Source organism: Opisthocomus hoazin, chromosome 5 (assembly GCF_030867145.1).
Source record: "Opisthocomus hoazin isolate bOpiHoa1 chromosome 5, bOpiHoa1.hap1, whole genome shotgun sequence".
NCBI lineage: Eukaryota > Metazoa > Chordata > Aves > Opisthocomiformes > Opisthocomidae > Opisthocomus > Opisthocomus hoazin.
Window position 1 is genome coordinate 14,575,381 of NC_134418.1, and position 15,021 is coordinate 14,590,401.

At 38.4% G+C, this 15,021-nt stretch overlaps 1 protein-coding gene across 20 annotated transcripts in view; it reads left to right on the forward strand.

The window, feature by feature from the left end:
• The window catches only part of JAKMIP1 (janus kinase and microtubule interacting protein 1), a 281,939-nt gene that overhangs the window by 194,997 nt on the left and 71,921 nt on the right, over positions 1–15,021 (forward strand). For 14 of the 20 annotated variants that reach the window (XM_075420491.1, XM_075420490.1, XM_075420489.1 and 11 more), the window contains one exon: positions 640–704. Coding sequence is in view for 6 of the 20 variants with exons in the window: in XM_075420487.1 (XP_075276602.1) it covers positions 799–950; positions 3,179–3,317; positions 5,366–6,061; positions 9,913–10,027; positions 10,801–10,925; positions 11,305–13,518; positions 14,281–14,382; positions 14,467–14,484 (3,561 nt within the window). In the remaining 14 variants the exon portion in view is untranslated. Of the gene's footprint in view, positions 1–639; positions 705–798; positions 951–3,178; positions 3,318–5,365; positions 6,062–9,912; positions 10,028–10,800; positions 10,926–11,304; positions 13,519–14,280; positions 14,383–14,466; positions 14,502–15,021 lie in introns of those variants that run through there. The other 6 variants (XM_075420482.1, XM_075420483.1, XM_075420486.1 and 3 more) reach the window with 2 other exon arrangements.

Genomic DNA, 15,021 nt, shown 5'->3' on the forward strand with positions numbered 1-15,021 from the left:
AGGAAAGATGGGGACAATCTGTTTAGTAGAGACAGCAGTGACAGGACGAGGGGTAATGGTTTTAAACTAAAACAGGGTAGGTATAGGCTGGATATAAGGAAGAAATTCTTTACAATGAGGGTGGTGAAACACTGGAACGGGTTGCCCAGAGAAGTAGTGGAGGCCCCATCCCTGGAAACATTCAAGACCAGGTTGGACAGGGCTCTGAGCAACCTGATCTAGTTAGCGGTGTCCCTGCTTGCTGCGGGGGGGTTGGACTAGATGACCTCTAGGGGTCCCTTCCGACGCAAAACTTTCTATTATTCTATGATTCTATGATTCTAAATAATGAAAATATCATACATTTATCCAGAATAAGTATTTTTTTTTTGTAATAAACATACTCAATTTTATGAAGTCCTTTATTTAGTAGAAAATTATCCTCTTTTCAAACCTTACATGTCTAATTCCTTCATGAATTAGTCTAACTGAATCTTTTATGGGGTTCTCATGTTGTGAACTGCAGCTCCTTTCATACATGCCGAGTTACTTTGGGGTGAATGAAATGAGACTTTCTCATTAATAATAAATGTGTTCAGAATTGAGAAGGACTGTCATTTGATCATCAGAGGCTTAGACTCTCTTATTGTATGCTTTCAGTGCAGCACATTGAGAACCCAATAATTTGGCGTTTTTTTCATCATGGATCCTTCATCTGGGAGAGAACAAGAATTTTGTTACTGTATTAAAATGCCCAGTAATGAAGGATTTGATATCCTGAATTTCAATGTTAAAATTGATACTTCCTGGATTTTCCAGGAATTAGAAGATGCAAGCATACCTGATGAACAGGTAAACAGTGCTGGAGAAAAGAATTTGAACCTCAGAATAAAAGAGCTGGAAAAGTCGGAGGAAAAATTGAAAGGTGTTCTAGAGGACTACATGGAGTCAGATTCTGTCCTAAGAAACAGGTAAATAAAAGGGGGTTTTGCATTCAAAATCTATGTGAAGTAACCAATGTACTCTTCCCTTTGCCCCATGTACTGGCTGTAAAATGATACATGCAAAACCTGCAAAAAGAAAGATTTTATGTGTTTTTAGGGTGCCTGATAAGATGCATGTGTAAGTGTTTTGTGTAGCTGTCCGAATAAAAATGCAATATTCAATTTTTTGGTTTTATTATTTAAGTTGGATTTACAGTGTGATCTAAGATCTTGTAGCAAATAACCAGACAGCTTTCTCAGGACACTTCACGCTTAAATATCCATATGGTGTAAATTCTGCTTGTACAATATATCCCTTTCCTTAGGAGTTAATAGTTAATTTGGAGTTGCATATTGCAAAAAAAGTTCCTTGTTTCAGAAAGCTTCATCTAGTTTAGTATGTTAATACTAATCATTACAGTAGCTAAAGGTGCCTTTAAGCATTAATTATGCAGTTGACTAGAATAAGAAGATCAAGTTTTTGATAGTCAGCAACTGCACTGTTCTAAACAAAGCCAAATAGTTAAAAGGATAGAAAATATAAATGGCATTCAAAACAAGTATTGGTATAATTTCTTACTTGCTTTGACTCATCAAGGGATTTGTCCAGAAATATTTTTAATAATGGGCTTTTTGTCAAAATGATAATGAAACTTTTCTGAAATAAAAGCTTTTGTAGGAATAGGCTTATTTTAACAAAGATTTCAAAGAGGGGAAGATGGAAAAAAACTTTATTTAAAACCAAAACAAAGAAAGTATGAGAGAACAGTTCATGGAGAGCAAATGACCGGCTGAAACTTGCCTGGGATATAGGAAGCTCATTTTCAGGGATCTTAGCCAGCCAGTAGAAAGAAAAGCAATCCTGTGCCCAAAGGTCTTGTGGCTGAAGCACAGACAGGTGAGAAAAGGGATGATGTGGAAGGCAGACCTGCTGGAAAAAGCAGAGCAGCAGAGTCAGCAGCTGTAACCAGCCAGGGCAGAGTTTTGGGCTGGTGCGGCCTGGTTTCCTTTGGTAGCAGTGTTAGATTGTGCAGTGTCTGTGGTGGGGAGGACCTCGTCGGGTTCACTTTGGTACATGTGTAGGTACTTATTTAATGATGTGTTTTCTGTCTTAATCCTGTTGCTTCAGAAATATGGTTTTATGTGAGATTTTTGAATGGAGGTAGTGTTATCATGCTGGGATGGAGGTAGCAGGAAATTTTGGCAGGTGGGGGCAGTAAGATAAAGCTAGAAGATAGAAATGAACAGGGGACCCCAGCGGAAAACTCTTGAAAGTTGAATGAAGAAACTCAAGGAAGAAGATACGGTACAGCACAGTCCTGAGGGGCACAGGGGACAATGCATGCATCTCCAAGATGAGAAAAGAGGAGGCCCTAGTACCTGCCGCAGGAGATGAGAGACTGGAAAAAAGTCTTTGTGAACAAGAAAAGGCTGTTTTGGAATTCACAGCTGTTTAAAGCATTGAGAAAATTTTGATGCGTGGGCTGAAAAGGGAAGGAAAACCTTAAAGAAAACATGAAAGTTATCTTAGGTATTCCTGCTATGTAGAGCAACCCTATCACATCACACCACATCATCTTACACTACCATTTTAATAGCAACAGGTAAAGCGAACCTGTATTTAGTCAAAATCCAGCTTTGTGGACAAAGTCAATACAGTTATGCATTATAGATTTCAGTACCTACTGTGAGGTATATTACAAGTAAGATGTTTTCCTTTCAGTCAGTAAAACACATAGTTACTCGTAAGTTACCTGTAATCTTAAGTTTGGTGGGAAGCATTTACTGTCATCATAAAATTTGAATTTGCTAACTGAGAACCTAGCAAAATCCTGTAATCAGATACATGTAAAGACCAAAGTGTTGTGGTTTTCTTTATGGTAAGTTGTTACTTCATATAGCATGCCAAGCTTCAGTGAACATTTACATCTTGTAAATGTGTTTGCTTACGGTTTTCATATTAAGCCAGCAGACAGAGAATGAACATAGACATTGTCTTTAGGTTTTGAGAGTCTCCAGCATGATGCGCAAACCCCAGTGACTCGTTAAGAATCAAGTGTTTATTATTAGTGATCAACAATTTGTTACTATTTGATTGCTGGGAAAAAAATGGAAGAAATAAAGATAAATTGATGCATTGCTGATGACTGCTTATTGATCTGGAACTATACTGTGTGGTATTTACTCAGCAAAGATCTTCATTCTCACTATCACAGGATGAAAGAGCTGGAGTTGTCACACAAAACACTTCTTGTGACGATTGATCAACTAAATGTGAAGTTGCACCAGGCTGAAAATGCAAATGTGCGTGTTAAAGGGAAACTGCAAGACATTCGGGAGGACCTGATCAACTTGGTGAGGAGGATACTGTTTCAAATGACCTAGTTTAGCTTCTCTTTGTGGTAATAATTTATAAGTCAATCTCATCTCCAGTGACCTCTCTGTTTTTAAGCAATAAATCATCTCAGCCTTTCTCTTTTTCTACAACTAGAGGAATCAGAAGAACTTTTTGGTCTTTTTTGTCCCTGTTTCTATTCGTCTATTGTTTTTGACAGCACTGCCATTGTTCTTCTCATTCAGGCCCTTAATCTTTGGGGTATATGCTCCTGCTTCCGTCTTTCTCCTAAACCTCACTGAGCATACTATTTCATAGAAGTCAGACTTTATTTTTCTAGCCCCATAATAAAGCTTTTTATGGGTTCCCTACCACATACAACAGAACAGCACAGCACAGCTAACACAGCCTGCTTTCTGTACAAAATGCAGCTGCTCAGCCCAGCACCTGGCTCTCAAATTGCTCACGCCTGTTGGAGCTGGGCCCCGTCTGCCATTGCATCCACTTTACGCTTCCTGCTTAGCTTCGCGTCCTCTTGCAACTTTCTCAGATTGGCTTGGGTCTTGGCTTTGTTCCTGTGATGCACGGTGATGTGGGCCACTGCTTCGCAGAGCCCTGCGGCTGCGAGCCCTCCTCTGCAGAGTGCCCTTCTCTGGAGCCAGCTGACCTGCTCCCTCACTGTCAAGAACATCCCACTGATGACTTCATGTCCTCGCAACTCCCTCTCCCCCATGTCTGTTGTGAAATTCTCAGCTATGCTGTGGAAAGCCTTCAGCTCTCCTGAGTACTAGTACTTCTTCACACAAGTATTTTGTATCAGAAAGGTCAGCTCTTGGCTGATAACATGTACATTGGGCAGTTTTACCTAGTTTGCACAGCTCATTGGATGGATCCATGAAAATGGAGAAGGAATGAAAGGTTTTCAGGGACAGTCTCCAGTGAAAACAGCGTATTTTGATTCTGTTTATCATAGGATACACTGTCATTGTCTCTGCATTTTAAGACAAAGTTGAATACTCTGCCAGGACACTAGTACAATGCGGCGAGACTCATAAGAACGAACAATAGTCTTGCTTTTTTAATTGAAAGTGAAATGTATTTTTCAAGGCTCAGGAAGCTTAGACATGCATATATTCATATCAACGGTTAACTGAACAAAGTATTATCCCACACCTACCTGACTTTGCATAACATTTCACCCTAGTGTTGCTCCTGTCCTGTCCTTGCTCGTGAACATGTCGGACAGGAAAATATTGGAGATCAAAAAGACTGACCTAAAGAAGCCCTTGTAGAACTACAGCAATGTCTCTGTGCCTTCAAAAATTGCTTCAAAGTTGCCATAATGGCACTATGGTACTGGTGGCTCTTAATCTGCTCAAAACAAGGGCAGCACGGGAACCATGAAAGACTCCTCTCTCTTTCGTTGACATCTTTCACCTCTATGTGTGTCTGTGTTCAAACCCACTTTGGTGCAAATGAAAATACTAGAGTCTTTCTCAAACTGATTCAAAAGGTGTCTGTTCCTTTCTCCTTTTTCAGGGGCTTCATAAAAGGAGCTGACAGATGACAGGTATGGTGAAGGGCAAAGAGCAAAAGCTTGGTCTCTGAAAAGTGCGTGCTCTGTTTTCTGTAATAGAACCAGAGCTTCTTTGCCTGTAGCATCTCAGTGCTACACTACTATCAGTGTCAAGAATATTTTATTGTGTAGTTTAAAGCTAGTTGTACAAATTCCAGTTCAAAGGGTTCTTTTGATGTAATATATACTGTAAAATGTGCAAAAGAAAGTGTTAAAAAACTTCCTGTATTTTATGTAGTTGTAGACATGGGTGAATTTGTGTTTTGTTTGTTTCTTTGCTACAGAGATTTTTCAGTGATGGCTGAAATGACGAAACAGTAGATCACTTTTTGCTCTAAATGCAGGATTTTACTGGCTTTAAAAAATTTCTACTTATGTCATTCCTGAGTTTTCAGAAAACAAGGGCAAAATTATTGCAAAATTAAGAAAAATGATAAGGGAAGAAGAGATTTAGTATTAAGACATTAACCATACAATTCACTGAAATTGTAGGTTGAAAATCAAGAAAAGTCAGAGAAGAAGAAAAAGGAAAAATTACGTTGGCTTCAGGAGCAGCTGAAGACAAAAGAAGATGAAATAAAAAGCCAGTTAGCGTATTTTGAGCACTACAAACAAAGGCAGAGACAACAGACAGCGGTGCTGAGAGAAAGGGAGTGTTATCTTCATGGCAAGGTATCTAGGCTGGAAAAGCAAGTCCTAGATCTTGGTGCCCATATTGCTCTTTTGACATCTGAGTTAGAAGAAGGAATGATGCAGTATCTCCAACAGAAGCTGGAACCAGCATTCAGTGGGACTCAGGGCTATAAATATTCTGATGTGGAAGTAATGGAATTGAAAACTTGCATTGAAAATGTGGAGCATGACATGAAAAACCACCTTGAGACATTTCAGCAAAATCTGAAGTTCTTAATGGAAAAAGAGGAGGACAGCAGAAGAGAAGAGGCAGACCTGCTGACTGAACTCTGGTGCTCTCAGGACACTGAAGACTTCCTCAGAAGAAAATTGGAAGAATCTTGCCATCACATTTATAGTCTGAAATTATCTGAAATCAAACTACAGGAAAAAATTGAAGAGCTTTTGGATGAAAACAGGGCTTTAAAAGAGCAAGGTGGGCTGAAGCTGAAAAAGAAGAAAGAAAAAGACTCACAACTTAGAAGACTGGAGAATGGTGACAACAGTGTTGACCTGGTAAGTAAAAATAAGGAAAAATATAATTAGCTTTTATCTTTATACCACCCTGGATTACACTTGTCATTAGATGTGCAATCAACATGCAAGTGTAAGGCTTTTTCCTTCCAGCATTTTTTTTCTTTATTTCTGTTCATGCATTAGTACTTCACAGTGTCTAATTCACACCCACTGGAATCAGTAGTTGGAGCTTCATTACATCAGTGCTTTTATTAGGTGCACAATGAGGGCATTTCACAGATCCTGTTTCCTTAAACTTTTAAGTGATGTGCCCAAGGCAGAAGGTCTCAGTTGGTATTAGAAGTAGAGTCCAGAAAAACTTCTGAGACCTCTGCTTCATGAACACCATTCAGTGGAGGAATACACATATGGTTGAGTGAGTTTTCATGTGTTATTCATGCCCGAATGCTGAAGAAAAAAATACAGCTGACAATAAATCTTGTCTATGAGATTTTTCTGGATAATGGTAAACAAGGGAAGATGGACACAGTATTCACGACTGGGAGTGAGTTGAGGTATTCGGTGGTTTGCAGCTCTGTAGCATTGTGATATGCCCTGAATACACTGAATAGGACTTGTTTGCTTCAAGCACTTCAGCATTGCATGGGAAAGCTCTGCATATGCTGTAATATGGCATTCAGCTCCTACCAATTCATTTTGCTGACAAAGAACAATCCTTTTCACAGAGAGCACTCAAACAAAGTTTTATTCTTTATGCACTGAGGTGGAGGATGTTTTTATTCTGAGCATTTGTTAAATAAAGTGAAATCAGCTACTCCATTCAGATTGTGACCTGATATCCCAAGAACTCTCCTGGTTTTAACTGCAGTTGACCAGGAGGTAGTGAGCACAAACAAAATCCTTTTAGTGTAGGAGGACAATCAGACTGTGAGTACTTCCGGAACTGGGAGAAGGAAGAGAGGATCTTCTGTCTGTAAGAGCTAAAACAATTAAAGGCAAAGTTTTTAACCTGATAGTTGAACACACCTTTTCAGACATGGTGGTTTTGTACCATTGGTGGCTCTGCAGCCCCAGAGAAGTGAGCTCCAGGAATTTGTTCCTGTATGAGTGTGAAAGGCTGGTAAAATCGCCCTGTAGTAACTGGCAGCACATGGGTTGCCTTTGTGGAGAGCTCAGGAGCTGTGCCCCACTGCATGCGTCTCTGTAGCTGCCCCGAGGTGGCAGAAGGACCAACTGCTGTTGTTTATTTTTGCACTTAGCTTGAACCATTGCTATGGTTACTTTAACTAGTGAGTTCACTTTTCCTTGGGAATGAAGAATAAGGTTTGAAAATATGTTAAGATATTTCTAGAGGGACTTGCACTGAGTTGCAAACAGGTACAACAACCAAGTGTGCTGTGAGGGAGCTGCACAGCTAAAATCAGGAGGAGTGAGGGCTTAAGAGCCAGGGAAGAAGTAGCAGAGAATTACTATTGGTTTGAGAAAATTGAGAAAAGGAGAAAGTAAATGTGGAGTTATTTGAAGATGTGAAAGCAAGATATATCAACTAATTTCCTGAAACTAATCCAAAACGTCTTCAAGAAACAAGACCAAATCTCTTTCATTCTGTGCTGTACCCTAATAAAAGCTTATTTTTCCTCTACACAAAATTTTCTAACTGTTGCTTTTCTAAGCATTAATTTACAGCTGTGTTGTTGTAGGAGGTTAGTGAGTCTCGATTACCCAGTCTTTGGTATAAATGAACAGGCCATGATTTGTGTTAAACTGGTTTAGTTTGGTCTGCTGCACAGTAGGTTGCATTCCTTAAATGCTGTGTATAGCATCAGCAGCATCAATTCTTGTGGCTTCTGCGTTTCTGGTTGTTTTTTTCTCCTCTCTTGGTACTGCTACTAATTCACTTGCATTTTTCTGGTAGGAAACGGCTTGAGATAGTAGGGAGAAAAAGTCAATATCTATGATAAAAGGACGAGGGAGACATCTGGTGTTGTGCTGTAAAACTGAAGAGGACATTTTTCCCTCTCATCTTGTGTTTTACTAGCACCTATTAAAATAGAATTTCCTAATCTCATTACCTTGATCTTGTAGGATTCAAGCCAAAATAGTTACAAGAAAAGTTCTATGTGAACTCATCATAGACCGTCAACAGCTATAAAAATGAGAAATTGTGTGCAATACAAGAAAGATTTTCATGCTGTTACTTTTCTGGAAAGCTGCTTGTATATAATTTTTCAGTGAAAGAGCAAATGGGATCATTTGCCTATTTCACAGTCAGGAAAAAAGTTGTTTGTGAAGGCAGGCTGATCAGGCTCCTGTGAAATACACATGGTATGAGATTCCTCAGTAAAAACCATGTCATTCAAATGTGAAGTGCTTCAGTTATTCTTGAAAATTAGCCTTAGTTGTTTTTGTATCATCATGCAATAATATCTGATCCAATTAGGTGTTTTGTTCTGGTATGGTAGAGGTGAACTGCATCTCACAGAGGGAAGTAGTCATATAAATCTTGTCAGAAACTTGAATTTCCAAACTTGGTGTCGGGATCCTGTCTGGAACATTCCATTTGAAGCCGATGCCTGAGTGAAAAATGCATGAAAAAGCAGCTGGTTTCACGTGGCTGTGTCTTGATTGACCTAAATGGTTTCTAGATGTGAATGTTAGGGGTCTGTTGAAGGTGTTGGTGAAGGAAAAGTTTGAAACACCAACTGATGCATCTTTCTACAGCTTTCACATGACAGCTGAGGTCTTGATTTCACAGTATGATGTTCCTGACATCCAAGCGTTGTATCTTTTACATCATCTTGTGTAACTTTCTTTGGACAGAACCCACATATCAATAAATAAAAGATATCTGGCAAGAAATAAAGGCAAACTTGCAGGAAAGGAATGAGCGTGTTTCAAAGAATTAACATTCAATATTACTGAGAAAGTGAAGGAAGAAATCTTGAAAGTGTTGTTTCTGCTTAAGTCACGTCGCCCAGTCAAGGTCTCATTACAGACCACTGTAATGTGACTTATGCTGAAATCAAAATTATTCTCACTGGTGATCCTGTGGAAAATCAAGTGGCTTTTTCTGACTCACTATAGACTGAAGACTTTGAAGTCATTGCCTTTCCCATTCGTATGTAATTTTAAAGCTGCAGCTCAGCCCAAAGGAACCAAGTTTGTTTTCTGCTGGCATTTGATGCAGAGCAGTACAGGAAGACAAAAGTGACTGTGTTGTCTTGTCTTCTGCGCTGTAGCTGTTTTGGCTGCCACCTTGGTTGTGTGTGTTGTTGAACCTGAGTCTTCTGTTCACTAAAAATGAGCATGGTGCATGTGACATGACCTGCTGTGTATCAAGCAATAAGGGTATCTGCTTTGCACCAGAAATTGTCACAATTTCTAAATTCAATCAGGGGGTCAAGATAAATGTCAAGAACAGAATACAACATTTACAATTAAATTATCAATTGAAAAGAAAATTTTATTCAGAATGATTATTCTACTTTGAGTTCTTCCAACCTAGAACAGTTTTCTTTGTAGCTGGGCACTGAACTACTAGCCTCACTCCCTCCTTGATTGGATTTTCTTTTCTCTTTGTTCATGAGCATATCATTTAATCTCTGTTCTGATAGTGATCTGTGATCTGACATATGACATGCTTATTACTTGGGTTTTCTTCCTTAATTCTTTGTAAAGTATGAAGAAAAACATCAGGAGGAAGTTTAAAACCACATTTACTAGAAAATCTTGGAATGAAAAAATTGGATGAAATAATAGCAATTATAATGAAATAATGGGTCTTTTGAATGTCAAATAGCAGAGGAAATTTTTGTGCCTGTTTTTCGTATCACAAACACTGCATATTTATAATGAGGTTTTTTTCTTTTCCTCTTCCTTTTTCCATTAAGAATGCAGATCTAATTCAGGATGATGTTCAAAATCTGAAAAGGGGAGCAGTCCTGGATCCACACAGCAGCAGAGCTACTCAAACTCCACCTGAGCTGCTAGATGCTAAAGAGTCTGGTATGAAAACAAACTGGAATTTTTGCTTTCGTTTCTGTGCAGTAAAAGTGAGGAAGGTTTCATTCATGTGATGTGCATGACTTAGAAGGCATAAGACCTTCTAAAAACCTCCTAATCTGGAAAATCTATCTTGGGAAGGTAAAGCGATAACAATTTTCCAGTATGATAATAGCATTTAGATATGAGCTTTCCCAGTAAATCCTAGAACTTTCAAGAAGCTACAGAGATGAGAAATTAGGGGATACTTCCCATGTCCTGGCTGAAGTGTAGTGTTTGGGAATGATGTGCAGCAGTCAGATTTGCTTTTTAGACCAAACAATGTGAAAACTCTGATCTTGGAATATTGTATCAAGTAAATTCTTTGAACATAAATTAATGGAAATTTTATTGCAAAGTTCAGTGTATGCAAATGCAGACCTGCACTGAATAATTTTAACCCGCAAGTTTAACCCATAAGTTTTCATCTACCCGCTGTGATAAGATTAACTTTTCATTTTTAAATGCTTTGAGAACTATGGGGAGACTCTAAATATACCGTATTTTAGAACTTAATGTTTATGTTTTCTTGTGAAGTTTGTTTTCTTGTTTAATGTCACTGTTATCTCTGCATCATTGGTGATATATGCTTCTGGTAGAGAAGGCAGTTTTGAGCATACACTCACTAAAATACTTTTCTGTTCAAAATATATGGTCAGATGTTTTTGAGGTTGTTTTTTTTTTCATGTAATTATCTGGGAGTGGGATTACACTTGTCCAATCCTTTACCATAATAGAAACACCAGCGTGTAACTGTGATGGGCTAAAGCAGAGGGAGGAGCTACTGGAAGAACTTCTACCAGTTTTGGAACACAATTCCAGTTCCTTTGCAAAAGTTGCTGGTCTAGCTGAGATTGAGCAGGTGAGAAGAACAGTTACTGCTATTCTTGCTACCTTTGTGCACAGTGAGTCTGTGAATTTTGATATACAATGAAGAGTTGGTGTATTTAAAGATGAATATAAAAGTAGCTTTAAATCATAGCTCCTAAAGATGTACTTCAAGATGAATACAGGTGTGCACTTAGAAAATGTTTGACTTATTTGTACCTTATTTGTATCATTACTCTCATTGCAAATCTTTATAGAATTTGAAAACTCTTTATACAGAAATATTTTTTCTCATCTATCTGTAATCAAGAGTTTTACAAATAAAGTGAAAAATAAATTATGATTAGCAACACAGAATGATATATCTTGGCTTGCATTTTTCATTTGAAACATTTCTCTTTTCCCATTATCAGGTCACCCTTGGAACAAAGAGGGCAGGTACTCTAGAAGATAGTTTCACTTTGTTCGGATGTACCCCAAGTTATTGTGCAGCAAGACTGCTTCGCCCTTGCTCTGAGAAGTTAACTAATGATGAGACAAGTAAGGAGAATGAAGATGAAGAAAACGTTTCTCTCTTGAAGGAACAAGCTATAAATCTACCAGAAAAGATGTTCCCTGTTTCTGTGGTTGAAGCTTTGATGCGGAAGAAGCTCCAACTTACCTTGTTAGCACCTGAAAGCTACCACAGATCAGCTGTCACCGCTGTGAAGAAACTGAGGAGTTTGGATATCTGTGAGGCAAATACCAATCTTTGCTCTGATGGCCTCTGCCTTGTTGCAGAAGGAGGATTTTCTGACAAAGCTTCTGCACTTCTTCATGGAAAGAAGTCTTTGACTGAAATTTTCACATTGTCTCTAGAAAAATACAATGTGGAAAAACATTGGGAAAATGAGCACATTCTGCCAAAAATCATAAGTGAAAATCAATGTCTGGATAAAGTTGTTGATGACAGAAAGTATCACCAAAAAATCTTTAGGGGGAGAGCTGAAGTAGAAGAAACACAGAATGAAAAAGCCCAATCACAACAGGTGACCTGTGTTCCTGAGGAAAATTCTAAAGTTTCAAATAAAACGGAGTTAATCAGGATTGGGAAGCAAGAAATGGAAGCCAAAGAGGGTGTAGGTAGCCCACAGGATGTCCAAAATTTATCTGTTGATTTTAAAGACTTAAAGAAGCATTTTGAAGGGAGCCCTGAACTAATGGAGGAACAAGGAAACCTCTCAGAAATCTGTATCTCTGATGTGAACAGGGTATATAATGGAGAAGACATAATCAAAATGGAGGAGAGAGAAGAGCCACCTCAGAAACCAGCTCACCAAACAAACACTTCCAGCAATATTGGCCTGAAAGAAAGGAGAGACCAGACCCTGAAACTCTGTGAACCAAATGAGACGAATTTCTTGTGTCAAAAAACAACTGCTGAAAACATGCAATATGCATACTTGCAGAAATTTTTTTGGTCAGAGGAAGAGAGGTATCCGCTAAACATATTATCTCCTACTCAGGAGAGGGCTGTATGTTTAAGCAAACTATTCCTGCCAGGTAGCAATTTTTATGAGTGTTTCTGTCATCTGTCACCACTGGAAGCTGGTAATGAAAGTAGTGTGAAAATATGTGCACTGGAAGAAGTGGTGGCTGTGTGTTCTCAGAGGATATTTCTACTGATGCAAGAGAACGAAAATTACTCCAAAAAAGTCTGTGTATTACAACAGGAGAACAAGAGATATGCTCAGATGATCTGTGCACTGGAAGAGGAGATGGATACATATTTTCAACACATATTAGCAGTAGATGAAGCTAACATTTTTTCATTCCAAAACTTACTTAATGAGAAAGAAGTTACTGGTGGATGTTATAATAACTTCTCAGAAGAAAACACAATGAGCCCAGGGACATTTTTTCTTGAAACCTTCTCTAAGAATCTCTCATGTGTTGAAGAGAAAAATAGGAATTCTGAAAAAGACTCACTGACAATTGCATCAAAGAAACTTCCCAGGAGTGTTTTATCCCTGGATGGAAGGAAAATGAGGTATTTCCAGCTGCTTTCTGACCTGAAAGAAGAAAGAAGCAGATGTTTCAAAGAAATAGCTAAATTATTACAGGACAAAGAGAACTATGCAGCAAAATATATTGAATTAACACAAGAGAGAGAGGGAAATTTACAAAGAATATCTCTTTTGGAAGGTGAAAAAGAAACTTTATTGGGATGTTTGGCGGAGGTAAACTGTGAACAAGAAAAACACAGGACCTTGGTTTCAGAACTTCAGGAGTGCAAAACTAGCTGTTATCAAACTATTTCTGATTTACAGGAGGAAAAATGTGTACTGAAAAGAGAAATGGACAGAATCAAGAAAGAAACTTCGGAAGAGCTCGATGAAGTTCAGAAAGCAAATGCAAACTTGCTTCTAGAAAATAGCAAGTTGAAAGAAATTATGTCTTTGGGTTTCACCTATGAAGAGCTGAGAAAAGATAAAAGTTTGGGAACAGAGGACAAAGGAGTAAAACTAGAAGAAGAAAGTCAGCCGTGTGGTCTTAAGCCAAAGAAAGTTGAAACAGCATGTAATGTAACTCAGACTGAAGAAGGAAACCTGGTTATAGACCCCTCAAACTATTTCCTCGGAAAAGAGGTAAATCAGAACAATGAGGAATGTTATCAAACAGGATCTTCTAAAGAAAGGGGAATTGTAAATGTCATTTGGAGTGCAAAGCTAAATTAACTTTGTAATATAGAAAATGTTGGAACCTCCCATGTGCTGGAGATCTGAGGTGCTGAAGTTACCTTTGAAATAGAAAGCAAAACACCAGAGAGCTTTTTCCTGAATGTTGTATTAGATAATTTTAAAGTGATACAGCAAGCTACAAAGTTAAAAACAATACTTAAAAGAGTGCATTGTTCAGGCATTTTAAAAATTGTTCATCTTCTTGCAAGAGTAAAAGCTTCTGGTAGAGCAAATTAATTTTCACAAACTTCTGTTATAATGGTGAAGTGTTCAGGGTTGTGAAACAATCATGTATTATTAAAAAAGTGTGCATGTGTTCACTTGCTAACTTTTATTCCTGTAGGTTCTATTTTTTTTACTGTTTTGATTTTTATTAAACATATACCTAAAGACAGGATCTTTACTTATAGTGAATTTCTTGTCCATGTTTTTCCTCTGTAGTTGTTAATCTTACATGACAGTAAATTTATATAGAGACAACTATGTTCGTGTCAAAGCAGAGTTATTACTTAAGTTGAGAATAATCAACATAGAGAGATCTCCAATATCTTGATTTTATGCAAATGTTTTTGGTAATTCAGATAGAAGGAAACCATATATTGTTCTGTAAAAACCCAGGTGCCATTTTGTATGGGTGAGAAGAGTCACGTCTTTCTGTTGTGTATCCAGGGTGGCATGGTTGAAAGCTACAATGTAATGAAAGAGCAAGTCAAAAAGGCAAAAGAGGAACTAAAAACACAGCAAAAGGAATTAGAGAAATCAAAAAAAGAGGTAACTTCCTACTCTGATGTAGTTCCGAGGAGCAAATTTGTTTTCTTGCTTGTTTGCTTACATGGCTGTTCTTCTTTCTGCCAGGATTTAACACTTTTATGAAACAGGGAAGTCTCTGATCCGCAGAACCAAAATGTACCTTTTTGATCTTTCAGTTAAGTGACAAATTACAAGTCATTTGTGGTTGGCCAGAACTTTAAGTGAAGCTGCATTGCCCCAGCAGACTTTGACAGAAGCTGAGTGCTTAATAAAGACATGCAGAACAAACCATCTGTGGTGGCCATCTCTGGGCAGGCTGCTTCCCTCCCCCTCACTCAGAATGAGGAGGAGTAGAAGGCAGTAGAAGCACTGTGAGGACTATGGCAAACCTGAATTTGAAGTAGTTTTTGAATGAGAGGCAAAACAGTGTAAAATCTGACACTGTCAGGGGGTCTCGCTACATCCAGTGATGGTGCAAAGCACGCACGGTGCTCCTTCTCTTGACATTTATGTAGTAAACACGGAGTCCAACACCACCTACATGGAGACTGCTTGGGATGGCTAGTTCTGTGTCTGTGCAGAGTAAATCTGCAGTTTTAATACCAACTGAAGAAGCTTTCAGTGTTGTGCCCTTCCGAATGCATTCGCTTTCATGTTCCT